Source organism: Pterocles gutturalis, unplaced genomic scaffold, assembly GCF_000699245.1.
Source record: "Pterocles gutturalis isolate BGI_N339 unplaced genomic scaffold, ASM69924v1 scaffold11675, whole genome shotgun sequence".
Taxonomy (NCBI): Eukaryota; Metazoa; Chordata; class Aves; order Pterocliformes; family Pteroclidae; genus Pterocles; species Pterocles gutturalis.
In genome coordinates, this window is record NW_010143470.1 from 6,347 (window position 1) to 22,718 (window position 16,372).

At 41.6% G+C, this 16,372-nt stretch overlaps 1 protein-coding gene across 1 annotated transcript; it reads right to left on the bottom strand.

Moving 5' to 3' along the window:
* Positions 1-2,138: 2,138 nt before the first annotated feature.
* FYCO1 (FYVE and coiled-coil domain containing 1) lies at positions 2,139-15,890 on the bottom strand. The gene is made up of 13 exons (XM_010084755.1): positions 15,836-15,890; positions 14,234-14,340; positions 13,342-13,467; positions 12,778-12,884; positions 11,759-11,902; positions 11,243-11,336; positions 8,205-10,832; positions 7,089-7,181; positions 6,224-6,342; positions 4,858-5,025; positions 4,269-4,418; positions 2,614-2,819; positions 2,139-2,269 (listed from the first exon to the last, which is right to left on the bottom strand). The coding sequence occupies exons 1-13, from the start codon at positions 15,888-15,890 to the stop codon at positions 2,139-2,141; spliced, it is 4,128 nt and encodes a 1,375-aa protein (XP_010083057.1).
* Between the last annotated feature and the right edge of the window lie 482 nt (positions 15,891-16,372).

Consider the following 16,372-nt stretch of genomic DNA (forward strand, 5'->3'; position numbering starts at 1 on the left):
GTCATTAAGAAAAAAGAATCTAAACCAAAGAGACCACAGTGCAGACAGGCTGTGATGTTCTTTTTACCAAAAGCAGCACCAAGGTGTGAATAAACTCTTTGTCTCTGTACCAGAATAGTGACAACTTTTTAAACTTCTGCCATCTATGATCTTGATTCTCCTGCTGCAACATTACAGGCATTTAATTTCCACAATATGTCAAAGGTCTATATGAAGTCAGAGTAGTCTGCCAGTCCAGTATGGCCAGGAAATCTGCAGCACTGAAACCAGTAGCTCAGAAAGTGCCTGAACTGAAGATCCTTGGAAGCTGTGAGAAAACACACTGGGAAATTATCAGTACATCTGCTATGGGGTGCTGTCAAAGACAGGACAGAGGGTTAGTGGAACATTTGCTCACATTTGGTGTAGTGGTTCTGCCATGTTTACTCTCAGACACCTGTGGTATCAAATGCTGCATCATATGCCTGGGTGCTAAGCTACACTTAGGCTTTGGGGACACACAGGCTCACCACAGAAACAAGTGAGAAATCTTCCACGCCATCACAATCAACACTGCACTCTGCTTTTTTTCTTCAACATGTACCAGAGGTGCCACACCATCATCTGACTCATGTATCAGTTTCTGCATCTCTCCCATAACACAAAACCACACCATCAACATCAGATGCTCAAGCCATCCCCGGTGTAAGAAGGCCGCTCTACTGCATTCTCCCCTGGTGTTCAGGCTAGTGAGACCTTTCAAACATTATGTCTGTCACAGGGAAGGGAAGGTGCGGTCTGCCTTCTCTGCAAAGTGTGTCTCAATCTCCAAGTGTGACCACAGCAGGACTCTCCCCTCAGCTCATAGTACTAATGAACCAAGAGCAACAGAAGATAGAACACTATTTCTTGTCTTTCCTGCCTATAATCTGTGAACAAGGGGAGATGGACAGCCTTTAAAAGTTTACAAGGCCCAAGTAGGATGTTGCATGGGTGCCCTTCAAGAGTTGTATTCCAGCATTACTGGCCACCCTGAATACTTTGTGGCACAAGGGGAACCTAGCCCAATCCCAAACGGAAAAAAACGGTGATACACACTTATTTCTTTTCTCCTGGTTGTATTCTCCAGAACTAACTCACCTGTGATATCCCCCTGTAGACAGCATGAATTCAAAGCAGTAGTACATGACACTTTTTTCTTCTTAAAACAAACACCACTGCAAATTGTCCCTTTGCAACACAAAGGCAATGCTAACTTCACAAGAGCGTTGTGATGCTCAGTTCCCTCACGTCTACCCAACGCATGATAAACATTAATATACTGTCAGCATCAACAGTATACAAAATAGGCAGAATACATAGAACTTATTCACCAAGAAACAAAAATGTAGAATTTTGAAAAGCTTTTTTCCAAATAAACAAGTCTGTACAGTCTGCCTTCTACCCAAACTGCAAGTCACTGTGGTTTATGCCGGAAATGGGTCTGCTGAGGGCAAACGAGTCTAAGTCTGCTTTCTCAGCAGCAGGCTGGTTACTCTGTGGCTATTTTCAGTTTAGCATTTAGATTTATCACGCTTATTTTTCTGCTCAGAATCAAAACAAGTACAGAATTTAGGTGAAACTGTTCTTTTTTTTTCTTCTCAAATATATAAAAGTTTTTAAAAGATATCTATTTTACAGAACAGAATTTTTGCAAAATATTTTAAAATATCTGAATGACACTTAAACAATGTTTTGTATAAACAAGGATATTCATTAAATTATAATACTATAACATAGTTTGCAAACCAAGTACTCAGATAGTCAGATGGCCTTAGATCCTCTTCATTGCTAATTTAATGACCAGTGATCCAGTGTGACCAGCAAGCTGATTTTAATGGTGACAGCTGGCCTGGTGACAGCACAGAACTGGAACTACTCCCCTGTGCTGTGGTGCAGCAGGTGGAGGGAGAGGATGAAGGTGTTCAGATTTGCTACTAGATTCGATGCTGACTGTGCAAACAGGCCAAAATTATTTTCTGTTCTGCTGAACACGTGGCTGGGAACAGAAGTGCCTTCTCTTTATGCAGAGGTTGGCTATACTCACTGAATGGAAAAAGAACCCCAACGCTCCAAACAAAACCCAGAAGAGCCCCCTATCTCCATGAAGCAATGTTTACTCACAGATCTGTCATGCTTTGATCCAGAGAATCTCTCTCCATCTGACTTTCATTGTGGAGAGAGTCTGACTCCTGCACTTGGCACAGCTCCTCATCAGTGATGATATCAAATGCTGCATCGTCGGGTGCAACTGCGCCATAAAAGGACATGAAAAGAAATGGTAACAATATCAGCTGGTTGTTTGGAAGACAAACAAGCCAAACCCTTAAGGGGGCAGACTGGGCAGTTCCTCTACGCTTACAGAAGCGTTAGGTAACTACCAGAACCAAGTGAAAATCTCAGGCTGACTGACACTCACTTAATATACATGTAAATTTCTGTCAATGCCAATCAAAGTCAAAGATGGGGTCAATCCCACCCTGAAAACACTCCACGAACACGCAGGTCCTTGCAGCAGGAGGTGACCATGTGGATTCTTAGAAAACATCTAAGAACCCTACTTATTTCTCCACAGCATGCAAACAATACACTAACCGAAAGCCTTCTCGGATGGTGACACAGGTGATTCCAATGACGCTGGTGATCCTTCCTGGTTGGCACTGGATCCAGAGTCATCTGTACTGTCCACAATGACTCTAGGCTTATTAAAGCAAGCTCTGCAGCAACGCTCCTTTTTTGCACCAGGCTTTGTCACCATGTAGTTGTTGCAACAGTAGTAGCAGAAAATGCGACCACACATCCTAGAAATGATTCAAAAGCAAAGGTGTTAGAATAGTACCACGTACAGATGGAACATATCGATGTGACAAGAGTCTGGGTCTTTGTCATAATGGTCTTGTTTTCTGCACAAGCCTGAATGCTACATCCAGGGCAGAACTCATAACAGACTGCACTGCTTTCAGAGGTGACGCAAGTTCTCTTGACAAACAGGATACAGAAATGAACATTCATACCTTCCTGCCTTAATAAATAGGGAAAAAAAGTTAAGTATACATTTAAATATAAATACATAAACCAATTAAATACCAATTAAATACCAAAATATGCAATACAAATAAATAATATATATATTAAGTACATACAAAGCAAATATGCTTAATAATATTACACAGGCCAAATCTCATACTCTGAGCAAAACTCTTTGATTGTAAAGACTATAAGAATATGTCTGTATGTCTACTTAGTAGTCACTCCTCTCCCCTTCAGACAGGGAAGAAGAAACAACATTGTATGTGTACATTAATCCCTCCTGCCTTCTTCGCTCTGCAGTCTCTCAGTATTAACCTGTCAACTACATTTTAATGAGTATGTTAAGATTTTCATCAAGAAAAGCACCCAGCAGGGATGACTGTTATTTGTGAAGTCTTAATGATTTAGTTTTCATAATCATTTAAATCATTAGTAGGTACTGGTGAAAACATGAGTAGGTTTCACAGATTTTAGTAGAAATGAGTAATTTGGAGGCTGTTACCAGAAATGACTACACTATTCATTAATCCCCATTGAATGTTCCCCGTGTTCATATGAAATTGAAACAGTCCCAGTACGCAATGAATCAGGTCATGAGGATAAAGAACAGTGAAGAGACAAAACAGACATACCACTAAGACCCTGAAATGTATCCACATAAATACATTGGAATAACTCTAGACTGGGCAACTAATAACTCCAAGCAAGCTAACTGTATAGGAAGCAATTTAATATTAACTTTTTTTAAAAGATTACTCTGCAATCTGTAATTATCTCTGAACATATCTAGTGTAAGTAACCAAAATCATAACTGCACAACATGTTGGATTTGTTTGGGAATACTTCTATCACAATAGCAAAACCATCTTAGTGAATATTCTTTACAGCATGCACAGAGCAGTGCATAATAAACACCTTAAAAAACACAGTCCTTCAAAGAAAAGCACCATGTAGGGTATGACTATACTTGTTTCCAGAATTGACAAACTGACAGACTCCCCAAGTCAGGGTTCAATCCAGATCTTTGCCTTGACGCCTGCCAAGGGATCTTTCCACTAATGTCGCCTATCCCCTGTGAGCTCGTGTTCTTTCAGCCTCTGTAACGTCCTATATCAATGATTTTGACCAATGAACGGTGAACATTAAGAAGTACTTTGTCCATGTAAACAATCATACTGAATTTTGCTTTTGAACAGCGTGACAGAGTTCAACAAACTGACCTGCAGTGGTGCCGGCGCACCATCCATGAGAACTCTCTCTGGCAGTCCAGACAGTGATTAACCTCTGTGTCCCCCTGCCACCTCTGCTCTGCACTAAGCTTCTGCTGGAACTCCAGAGCATCTGATTTCTGCCATAGAGCATCTTTATCTCTGCAGAGACACAGTTAAAAGAAAGAAAAACACATAGAAATTATCAGTACTGGTTTACTGCTAACCAAACTCATTTTGAATGATGGTGAAGCCTTCACAGTAAAAATTGCTTTGCTGAAACTTCTGAGGAGCTTTCAGGATTAAAAATAGATCAAGAAACCTTCCAAAGCTCTTGGAAAAGGGTGGGGAGGGGGCAGGGAAAATACATGCCAGGCAGAGAACTACGTATTTTTGCAAAACAGACAGCAAACTAAGGAGGAGATAACATTGTGTGTTATATTTTTGACTGTTATGGAAACGCAAAATTTCAGCTGTTGATGAACATGGCCATTACCTGTATCTTCTATTCAGGAATGCAAGACTGAACCACCTAGGCAGTATCCCTTAACATCCTAAGCTAGGATTTTAATTTCTGCTTGCTGTTTATTTTGATGCCAACCTGATAAGTTCTATCAAACGTTCTTCAAGGAACTGTTTTGTTCTCGTCAGGTCATCCAGTTCAGCAAATAACTTCTGGTCGCTGCTATCTTTGTCTGCTGCAACTTTGCTGAGCTTCTCACTGTAATCCAGGACCTTCTCTTTTGCTTCATCAGCTTCTTTTTGGATCCTGATCAAATACAAAGGCAATTAAGAATTGTTTTTAGCTCATGTGCATTCAAGTCTTCCCCATTGAAGAAAGGGGTCCTCCAACCTGATAGAAAAGTAGTTTCAGTGAAATTCTTCTCAGTGTGCATATTTTTTATAGCTAGCCAGAATCACTCCAGTTTTCTGCATCACAAAGTGCACACAGACCCATTATCTGGGGAACACAGGCAGCAATCAGCAAATTCTTGGACACCTTGCTAATAGCAAAGCTTATGATGGCTACCACTCTGAGAACAAAATTAGTGTCCTTGGAAGCTAACATCAGCAGTAGCTGCAAATGGAGCTAAATGAGGAAAGTCCTATAGCTGCAGGCTGCACAGCATTTGCGGGTTGCACAGAAAAGGGCCATTGAACACCTACTCTCTCAGTCCCCATGTTCACAAAAGGGAAGCAAACCAGTTTCTGGTCTGAACTCACTCAACCAATTAGCTGAATTCAAATATTTTGATGAGTTAGATTTTGTACTGGCAACTGTCAGCACAGATCAAGAATCATCAGTCTTCCCACAAAGACAGATGATATCAGCACAAAAATGTAAAAATACATGGGCTTTGGTTAACCCGTTAGACTCTGCGTGAGCCCATGCCTTGTGAAGATCTATCTCAGACTGCCAGACAATCTGCACCACGCAGGCCCACGTTACAGACCTTGGAAACATACCCCACGTTAGATACGTCAAACTGATAAGAAACCTGACAAAGACACGCAGGATGTGGTCCCACTCAAATAATTCTTACTGATTACCTGAAACTTCATGGACAGGAGAGAAAAAACAAACTATCAGAAAGTGCCAATTTTCCATTCCTTATTTAAAAAACCCCACAATATTGGTGTTTTAATTTTGTGACTAACCTATAAGGTAAAAGGTTATAAAATGTCTTGCAGTTTCATAACAGAAGACATTCAACAAATTTACGCCACCAGCTAAATTAATGATACAACCAAACCTAAACCTTGCACTCATATGTTGTGCATTTTACATATTTCTCATCTGAAGTATAAATCTGATATTCCCTGTCAGCGCCCATACACTATTTGCCCTATATAAACCCTGTGGCATATGCTACTTCATAAACCACAGCAATTTTCAACATTCTTTGGTTATTGGCCCCTTGCTTGGCTTACAATTAATGGCTTGTGTAAAGAACCCAAACTCCCACCTTTCCAAGAGTTCTCTCAGAGATGTCACCTCCTCTTCCTTCCGCAGCTGAGCAGATTCTGATTCAGACAGCTGCTCTCTTGCTTCATCCAGCTTTCTAGACAAACTCGTGTTTGCAGCCTAGTGAAATAAATTACTGTATTTTCTTACATATAAAATCAACACTTTACCAAGCATTGGACAATTACCAAGACACACAAATTATGCTTTAAAATAATCAGTTAAAGCCAAACCACCAATTAAGATATTATTGTATAAGCAGACACTAATTAGTTGTGTACTAGTGACCGATTACTTCTGTCATGCTGAATAAGGGATAGACTCTAAAGTAAGACAGTATTAAGCCTGTAATTCTTATTAGTCCATGTCTGTTGAGATTTTGCCTCCTTTCAAGGAAAATCTCAAAGATAATGGCAAAAAAAAAATATGCCCTAAAAGTTTTTTCACCACCTAGAAGTTTCAAAAGAAAAAAAAATTTAAAATGACAAACACGTTGTTTATTAAAGCTATAGGGAACATGAAGGACAATGGAGAACTTTAATTCTATTAGGGCTTTAGCTTTCCCAACCTGATCCCCCCGAGACTGCCTGTCCTCGCTTCCACCCTCTGTATGCTTCCTTTTTGTGTTTGAGTTTGTCCAGGAGCTTCTTGTTCATCCATGAATGCCTCCTGGTGTTTTTGCCTGACTTCCTCTTTGTTGGGATGCACTGCTCCTGAGCTTGGAGGAGGTGATCCTTGGATATTAACCAGCCTTCTTAGGCCCCTCTTCCCTTCATTTCACCAGAAACGCTGGCTGCCTTCTCAATTATAACGCTAATACCTGCTGACACAAACACGTCTGTCTTTTAATGAGATCAAGCACCTACCTGTAATTCTGCAATCTCTTCCTCTGCAGCACGCTGCTGTCGCTTCTGCTCCTCAAGCTGTTCTCTTAGTTTCTCACACTCTTCGCTGACAGCCTAGCAGAGAGACGTTGAGCCAGGAGTTAGCATTCTTCCCACTCCTTCAGCTACGAAATTTCCCATGGTGAATGATGAGTGCTGTTACTGCCACGTATGGGATAAATATAGCACCACTGTCACGCTCAGGAAAGATAGCTAAAGAGACACCCAACTCATGGTGGCAAACCAGCTGTGGTGGTGGCAAACCAGCGGCTGAAATTAGGCACTTGCTATGGGCTATTACAGATCTCAACAAAAAGAAGGCCCAACTTGCAAAATTCTTGGGCTCAAAAGAGATAGCCCATACTGAGGTTTAAGAAGCCTTTATGAAAACAAAACATAAATGAATGTACACTATTTTATCAAATTAATGGGATTTCTGGATACCAACAGTGGCATAAGCCTCTGATCAACTGCCAGTCTTAGACATGATCTCAGAATGGCAGAAGAAATTACAATAAAATCTCCAGCCTTTAGTTGTGTGGTTTCACATACACAGGGCAGACTCATGTTTTCCCTGGAAGCAAAACTTTGATCTTCTTGGCTGCTACCTTGGGTGGTTGAAAGCAAAAATACACAAGGGAATTAACTGCAAAAGTACCTGGTCTCAGTCTTTTCTGCTTTTATCAAAATCAGTTTTAAGGAGAAGTAGTGTTACAGGTGTGTAGAACAGGTCTTGCACTGTTCCTACCAAAAAAGAAAAACATCACAGCGGGGACCAGAGGAAACTGTTACAGTGGACACCACCTTCAGTGCCAACATAAGAAAACATTACCCTCTCCACTACTGGGTGGCTTTTCCGTATCACACGGCCTCTCCACTGCACTTGGATGGCCACACTATACACCTCCAAAAACTCTGAAGAGTTATTACCTCAAATGCAGAGACATTTTCAGATTCCCAGGCTGAGGCTAGTTGCATGCTAGTCTCACAGCCTGACCAACACAAACCTTAGGATTTCACCCAGTAATTGGTGCAGCAGATGGTAACAGAGGGAAATCCTGCACAGCTCCCTCAGCTATAATAACTACATTCATTTACCTTGAATTTTGTCTGATAATTTAGAATTTCTGTGCTCATCTGAAATTTTATTGCAGACAGCTCTTCTTGGCTGGTCTCTTGGAAACTCTGTGCCTGTTTCTTTACTGTCTCCAGCTGCAATTGCAGACTTGGGACAGCTGCGGCACATATTTGAGCCTCCTCTAATTTCTCTTGCAGGCTTTTGTTCTCCTGTCTGAGATTAGAGATGTCAATCTTCAGCTTCTCTTGTTGCTCTGTTGCCTGTTCTTCCAGTTCTTTGAGCCTTTCTGTGGCCTGGGCTACCCGCTCTTCTGCATCCACCTTTTCAGAGGTCAAGACACAAATCTGAATACCAAGTTCAGCCATATCCGTGTTGGTCCTGTGGAGGAGATCTTTGTTTTCTTCGTTTTCCATTCTAGCAACTTCCAAGTAATGCTTAACCTTGGATAGCTCTTCCTTCAAGTTCATCAAGTTATTTTCCAGCTCAGCTTTTTGATGGCCTGCTGTCTCCTGCTCTTTTTTCAGCATTTCTTCTCTTTCTTTACATTGCAGCAGTTCTTGCACGTGGTTTCTGTTGAGTGACTCACTTTGCTCTTTCAACTGCTGAACAAGTGCCTTCTGCTCACCCAAGACAGTCTCTGTGATTGCCAGCTCACCTCTCACCTGCTCTCTCTCATCAGCAGTCTGCTGAAGCTTCACTCGCAGGTCGAGGACTTCCACTTGCAGCCTAGACACTTCCCCTCGGCTGACCTCCAGCTGCTCTTCACTCATGGTCAGTCTGGAAGCCAGCTCTTTTGCCTCCTTCTCCAGAGAAGCTGCCTGCTGTAGTTGCTGTTTTTCCACTGATTCCTTTTCTGATGTGAGGGATTCAATAAGCTTTGTCTGGTGAAGGCATGTCTTTTCAACACTGAGCTTTTCTATTTCAAGAGTCTCTTCTTTCTTCCTGTGTCTTTCAGCTTCTGCTCTCAGCTGCTCACACTGGCTCTCCAAGCCTTGCAGTTCTACTTCCTTTTCTGTAAGCTGTGCCTGGAGAGACTCCTGACTTTCCTTCAAGGTGCCTAGGCTTTTCTCCATTTGTAAGCTATGCTGTTTGGCACTCTTCAGCTGTCCTTCAAGTGAGGCATAAGACTCCTTGGTGGTCTCTTCTCTTTGCTTTAGTTCTTCACAGTCTGAGTGCAGAGCCTCTAATCTCTCCTCCAGCATTTGGCTTTGCCTCCTGGCATTCTGCAAGTCTTCATCCAGCTGTTTGTTCTCACCCCGGAGCTTCTTCTCTTTTTCATCAGTGGACACCAGGGCATCATCTATCTCACTTTGAAGCTGTTTCTCAGAGGCTCTCAGCCTGGCCACCTCAGCTTCCAGGGAAGCTTTAGAAGCTTCCACATTTTTCAGCTTCCCTTCCATCTTCTCCTTGGACTGCTTCAAATTTACATTCTTTGCTTTCAGCCTCCTCGTCTCTTCACCCATTTCACTCACTGCAGAGTTTTGCTGCTCCATCTGCTCCTCCAGCTCCTTGACCTTCTGGCTGAGATGCTCTTTCTCAGACAAGAGTTTCCGGTTTTGCTCCTCAAGGCTATGCACAGTCTGACTCACCTTTGTTAAGTGACCCTCCTGTAGTTCAAGTTGCTCTGCTTGAGACTGGACTTCCTGCTTCAGCACTCCTCTCCTACCACACTCCTCCTCAAGTTTCTCTTTTTCTTTCCTTGCTTCCTCAAGATCTTTTTCCAGTGACCCCACCTGAGCCAACGACCCCATTACCTGGGTCTGGAGCTCAGCCATCTCCTTTCCTTTCAGGGTCAGGGCCTTCTGAAGTGCATCCATTTCCTTTGCCATGGTTTCCAGGCTCCCAAGCAGCTTTTCACTCTCTTCTTTGGAGTCAGCAGTGAGGCGATGGTATCTGGATTCCAGTTCTTTCTGTGCCTCTTCTTTCAGCTGCAGCTCCTCCCTTGCTGCTTTCAACTGAGATACATGTTCGTCATTGAGTCTTTGTATATCTGCCTTCTCCTCTTCTGTCTCCTGAAGCTTCTCTAACAGTGCCCGTATCTGTAGGGCAGAGTCAAGGCAGGCTGTGGCTTGCTGTCCCTTTTCCTCCAAGGCAGCATCAACTCTTGCAAGTAGGTTGAGGCTCTTCTGTTCTGTGGAACTCAGGTTGGCTTTGAGCTCATCAACGCAAAGATCCTTCATAGCAACCGAAGCCCTGGAGGCCTCCAGTTCCTGATTCAACACCTGCAGTTTTGAGGCACAGACCTCCTTGCTGGTCACCAGCTGCTGCAGCTTTGATGAATATTCCTTCTGCTGCTCCCCGGCATTCAGTTCCAGTGACTGGAGGCACTTCTGCAGGTCATGCAGAGTGCTCTGAGTTGAGTGCGAGACCTCACACTGCTTCTGTAACTCTGTGATCATCTCTGTCAGCCGGGAGTTCTCCTCGCTGTAGTTACCACTCTTCTCCTTTTCTACCTGTACCTGTTCCTTCTGAAGGCTGACAGCTGCCTGGAGCTCCCGGTTTTCCATTTCTAGCTGGTGAATACGATCTTGAAGTTCCCTCTGCCTCAGCTCAGCCTGGTCAAGTTCTACACGCATCTCTTCAAAGCCCTCGAGGTGTTCAACATTTAGTGAGCTATTTGCATCAGGGCTGGAGGGAAACTCTTGGGCCTAAATGAACAGAAGTGAAAAACCAGAAAGTTTACAAAGTATTAAATATGCATTTAACTCTCAGATGAGAGCACACTCGGGTTCTTAACGCACCGCAATGTTGTATGTTATGTTCACAACACTACAAGGTATCAACTTAAAGGAAATGGGGCTTGTCTGCACAAAAGATAAATTAAAACATACCTATCTGCAGGTGGTATTATGAGTATATGTGGTTTTTTTCCTTTACAAGATTCACATGTTCAGTTGAATCAGCTACTGGAAAATTGCCTTACTTTTAATTAAGAAGTCTTTTTGTAGTTTACCATTATAAGAGTCATAGTCACCACAAGACTACCAAGCTCTCTGGAACTATGCCATTAACTAAAGGTCTACTGTGGCACATAAATATTTGTTTGCGATTTGTTTACCTGTAAATAATTGCTCACTAAACTACTCATGCTGGAACTGCGGCTTGGGGGCTTCCATAAATATGCTGAAGATCCAAACGAGGACAGCGTTCTCCTGTTGATCACACAGAGAAAAAATATGTAAGAGAAGACACACATATGTCTTTCTACTGTTACATGTGAGATTTATCTAGTTGTAACTGCCACATACAAAAAGATGTAACTGCACCTGGTGTCTAGGCCAACAACCACTGAAGCCAACGGAAAACAAAACAGGGATATCAAAGGCATCTATGAAATATTATGGGGTTGGTAGCTGTGACTTCCCGCATCCACAAGAACCAATGCAGCCTTGCTCTAAGAAATTGCACTGCTGTGTGGTGGCACCTCAGCCAGATGGTGGTAGCATGGAGCCCTGGAAAACTCTGACTGGTACAAAGGGATATGGATCAGACCTAGTAGTTTTTACAGATTCTGTAGCACGCAGGTTATTTTACGGCCCGGTTAATACAAAATGACAAAGTAGTTCTATTCTACCTGGCAAATGCTGGCCAAGCAGCATCTAAGTCATAGCCTCTTGATGCCAAGTCAAACTGAACGTCAGTGAGCTCGTAGAGATGACCCACAATGTCAGAACTCATTTTGGAATTCAGAAATGGACTTCTTGCATAGTACCAGTCACTTGAAAACAAACAAAAAAGTTGAGGTAATACTCATTAATATAAGTAAAAAGAAGCAGCAGTTTCACTTGCAAAAAAGACCCACAATATCATTATTCGGTCCACCCCAGAAAAATTATACGTTATGCTATTCTAAATGCAAACTGAAAACAAGCAGATCAACCAACCAACATCCCATCCCTTTGACGTGAATGAAATTAAACAGCTTCAATGAATACCACTCAAATATCTTCAGAGGAGCCCCTGCACAAAATATTTTTTACTCTAGGGCTTGGGCAAAACACTGACAAGACAAAATATTTGCTATACACTGGATAATCACACAGTAAATACCTAAAGCACACACTTAATACATCAAAAATGAGGGACAGAAAGCAGCAACCAGAGTTAAATACACTGTGCAAACAGCTGGCTTTTTCTAAAAGTGCCCCTCCAAAAAACTACAAACTATCTTTGGTGTTCCTTGGCCAGGGGCAAGCTTTTCCTCTGTGTGACAATACAGAGATATATGGAAATACTTTCTGGGGCTTCGCACAATACATCCAAATTAATCCTCCCTTATGGTGTACAGCTCAGAAGATCAAACCCAGGACCTTCCATGCTTATGAAAATGTCACCTTTGAAACCAACATACAGAAGCATCAGCACCACCCACTCCACACACATTTAGCGGTAACAACTTTCAATCTTTACCAGCCTAAGATAGGTATGAACTAGTGACCCAGGTCAAAAGGTCTATTATCCTTCCCATCCTATTACCAGCTCTCTAAGCCAGCCCTTTGTAAGGGTTTCAGTTTATTTCAATAGCTACTAGGTGATGTTGCTTAATCACACCAAGCAAACACCCACTAGTTAACAAGGTACTTGGCTATTCACCTGGTCACCTTGGTGTTCATAAAGCATTGCTGCAAGGTGTCTGCCAGCCTTTGGTGAACCAGGGAGTAACGAAGAAATGCTCTTCCTTTTCCAAGAGATGTTCGTAGCTGGAAAGGAGAAACCACAAGAAAATAAAATTCTAAATATAATTTGTAATCATGTAGAGAAGTGTCAAATATGGTGAATCTTTCCTCTCACACTTAGAACCAAGTCCTGCTGTAAGCTGCGCTAAAGACGGCAGGCTCTATCCTTGACTTAATTTTTCATTCCTTTTTAGAGAAGTTTATGAAAAGGCAGGGCACAACCAGAGACAAACAGGACCATTCACTTGTGTAAGCAGTCTTCAGAATAAGTAAGAGTCAGGCTATCTAATCCTATATAATTTAATGCCCTAGTAAAAAGAGTAACCTTGCATTTTTATACTTTACATGAGAATTAAACATAAAAATTCCCAACTTTTTTTGCCACATGTTAAAAGCAGTTTATCTTCTTCTGGTTTCTGCTGCTCTCTGAAAAGACATACCAAAGCACAATCCACATATGACGCTTTATTGATACACTTACTTCCGTAATAGACTTAACAAAGCGGATTCCGTCATTAGCTCCTTTGACTTTTGCCAGACAGTCGCAGAAATAATCCCAGTAGTCTTTTCTGTTTCCCAGCAATGTGTTTTTTTCTTTCTGGTCAAACTTAAACAAAGAAAACAAAATGCAATGAGCAAAACTTAAATATATACAGCTACTTGGAATTCTGTTCCTCTCCCCGCAACACGTGCTTTCATGACTCCTCTTAGTTTCAGCCGCTGTATTCACAAAGGAAAGAGACATTGTACTGCACTGACAAGATCCAGCAGTTACAAAAGCTGCTTTACAGACAGCAACACATAATAAAGTTCTGGATCTAGTTAAAATACAGACATCCATTCAAAACTGCTGAAACAAAGATTTGTAGCAGATTCAGCAGCTGTTCAAGAGCAACAAACTAACAACCAGTTGCCCAGAGACCTGCAATCAAGTGTGGCAATAGCACACACGTACATACCAGAAAAAAATTTTGTGAATTACTCACTCCACTATATTTGCACCGTGAACAGCTTACTATATTTCTTTTGCATTAAAATGTTGTCAGGATCTCATTAGTACAGTTTTTCCAAGATAACTTAACAGGACATATTTTTAAAATCAAGCTCAAATCTTTCAGATCAATTAAAAAAAGCCTTGCACTCTTCAAACAAACTGCCAGCACTGCCTTTTGATTACATTTAGCTACTTTCACTTGTAATAAGTACAATAAGCAGCACACATTTCAGTCCATTTACAAAAAAAAAAAAAAAAAAAAAGACTCAACTGGATATTTATGATAATTTGAGTTAAACCCCACATACTGAAGAGGCAGTAAGAGAAAACAAGGCCTAGCTTTAATGGTGGACTACAAATGACACACATCACTTTTTACCTGTAGAAGGTACTCAAGCTTGTAGGAGAATTTTTGCAAGTTGACACTGTCATCTGTGATTGGTTCCCCTCCTTCTTTAAATTCTTTACTTAATTCAGTCACAGCATCTTTAAAGCAAGACAGCAAAAACATTAACTAATGCAAGAGATATATAGCACTGAACCCATAAACAACTACATAAATGGGTTTTCTGCCAGGACATCATGCCTGTGTATTCAGTTTCTTTCAGTCAAAATGTATTAATGACAGTGCAAAAAAAGTATTGATATGCTTGCAATTTAAGATCACCTATAAAAAACCTAGACCTCAAGTTATGTCAATCCACTGTACGGACTATTTCTTCTTCTTAAAAAGAGCAAAGCCTCCTTCTGAAACTTAGCAACAACTGGTAACAGACCATTGCTAACTGGTTCCTCAGTGGAGGAAAGAGAAATAACTTTTTGCTGTCTCGTGGACGTTAAGGTATTGCCACAGGACAAACAATTCTGATTAGAAAGGACAAAGCATGTAATCTGCTAAAGGGGATCAGTAACATGAGAACAGCTTTTCAGTCAGCACATTTATCTTCTCCATGCTTTATTCAGGAAGATTCAGCTTGTGCTGGTTACAAACACAAATGGCAAAAATAACTTACATAAAAATAAGCATGCAGCAACTCCTCTTCCCTAAAGCCTACACCCGTAGTGGGTGAGAAAATCTCAAGTCAAAGCAAACTCTGTTGTCTCCCTGGACACTCTAACCTCAAAATGCTGTACTTCTCAGCATCAGAAATCACTGATTTTGAGTTTGCTTTCCACTTGGTTTTGTACTTATTTCAGGTGCATGGGTGAGCCTTAGCTCCCAGTCCCACTCGATCCACTTTGCGAAATAAAATCCCTTCTTGTTAGCAGGCACACAGATCTCCTTTATCTTACAGAAAGATACCTTATATTCAATAAAGATTAAAAATAAAAATATCTGGACTGTGGTATAGGCAGCTGATCAGGACAGAGACAGAGCAAGAAAATTAGCAGGTTATGAATCTGCTGCCAATTTTGACTGCCACAGAGCCATGAAAAATGAGGTTGGCTACTGCTAGTGGAGGACAAGTTAGGTGTCCAGAAAGCATGTTCTGCTGCAACAAGAACAGCAGATCCAATTCTCTACACTCTTCCTCTAGGTCTCCATTCCCAGTTTGGCTTGGCTTCCTGTTTTTTTCCCTTCCCGCATTAGCAGTGACGTCACGCCAGCTTCCCATCAAGGGAGGGTCTAAAAATCAGGCATCTTGCCTATCTCACAGGAAGTCTTGTAACAGAATAGCTCTATTCATGCCAACAAAGTCCTAGCCCACAATGCACATGCCAGAGGCACTTTTTTTTTAATTGTAAAACTTATTTCTCATCTTGTATGCTTAAATTTGCAGGATTTCAGAATTTAGGATCCTACAGAAGGTACAGTACATCTCTCACAAAAATCATCAGTCACATCTCTAACCAGTACATCACACACCTTGAACTATGTTGCCACAATGGCTGCACAAAAGTGTTACACAAATGAAAACACGACAACTCATGGAGGATGTAGACCAGCCCACAGAATGCATCTGTCAGCATGGCACTGTACCTTGCAAGTCTCTGATAATCCGCTGCAGCTGGCTCTCGCCACTAGCTGCTGCCATCTTGAACAGCAGAGGAGCTCCCTTTCTGTGCTGTGAACCTTTTCATCCATCTAGATAAAACCAGCAGAGTCCATATCCTTGATGACCATTGGGCTGATTAAGATTATTCTTCTCTGTGACGGCTGCAATTCTGTAAATGTCAAAAATAAAATGAAAGTCTTTATAATCTTAATTGAGCAGAAGAGAGGTGCTCTGGCATTTTAGATCCCATTTAGTAATGAATTCCCATAAGGCAAACTCTAAAAAACCTCTTTTATATTTCCTTCTATATTTTACTTTTCATTTCAGTTATTTCTTCTGCTAAATCTTTCAAAGCTACTAAGCAAACCTCAGAGAGCAGTTTTCTCTCGCTGGATTTACAACACAGTTAGTCTTACAGCCCATCTCAGGCTGGCATTTCATGCAACTCATCTTGTGACCCTGAGGGAGGTTCTGAAGACAAGGGACTTTCCCTTCCAAAACCCTCTGCCAGATTTTCACTA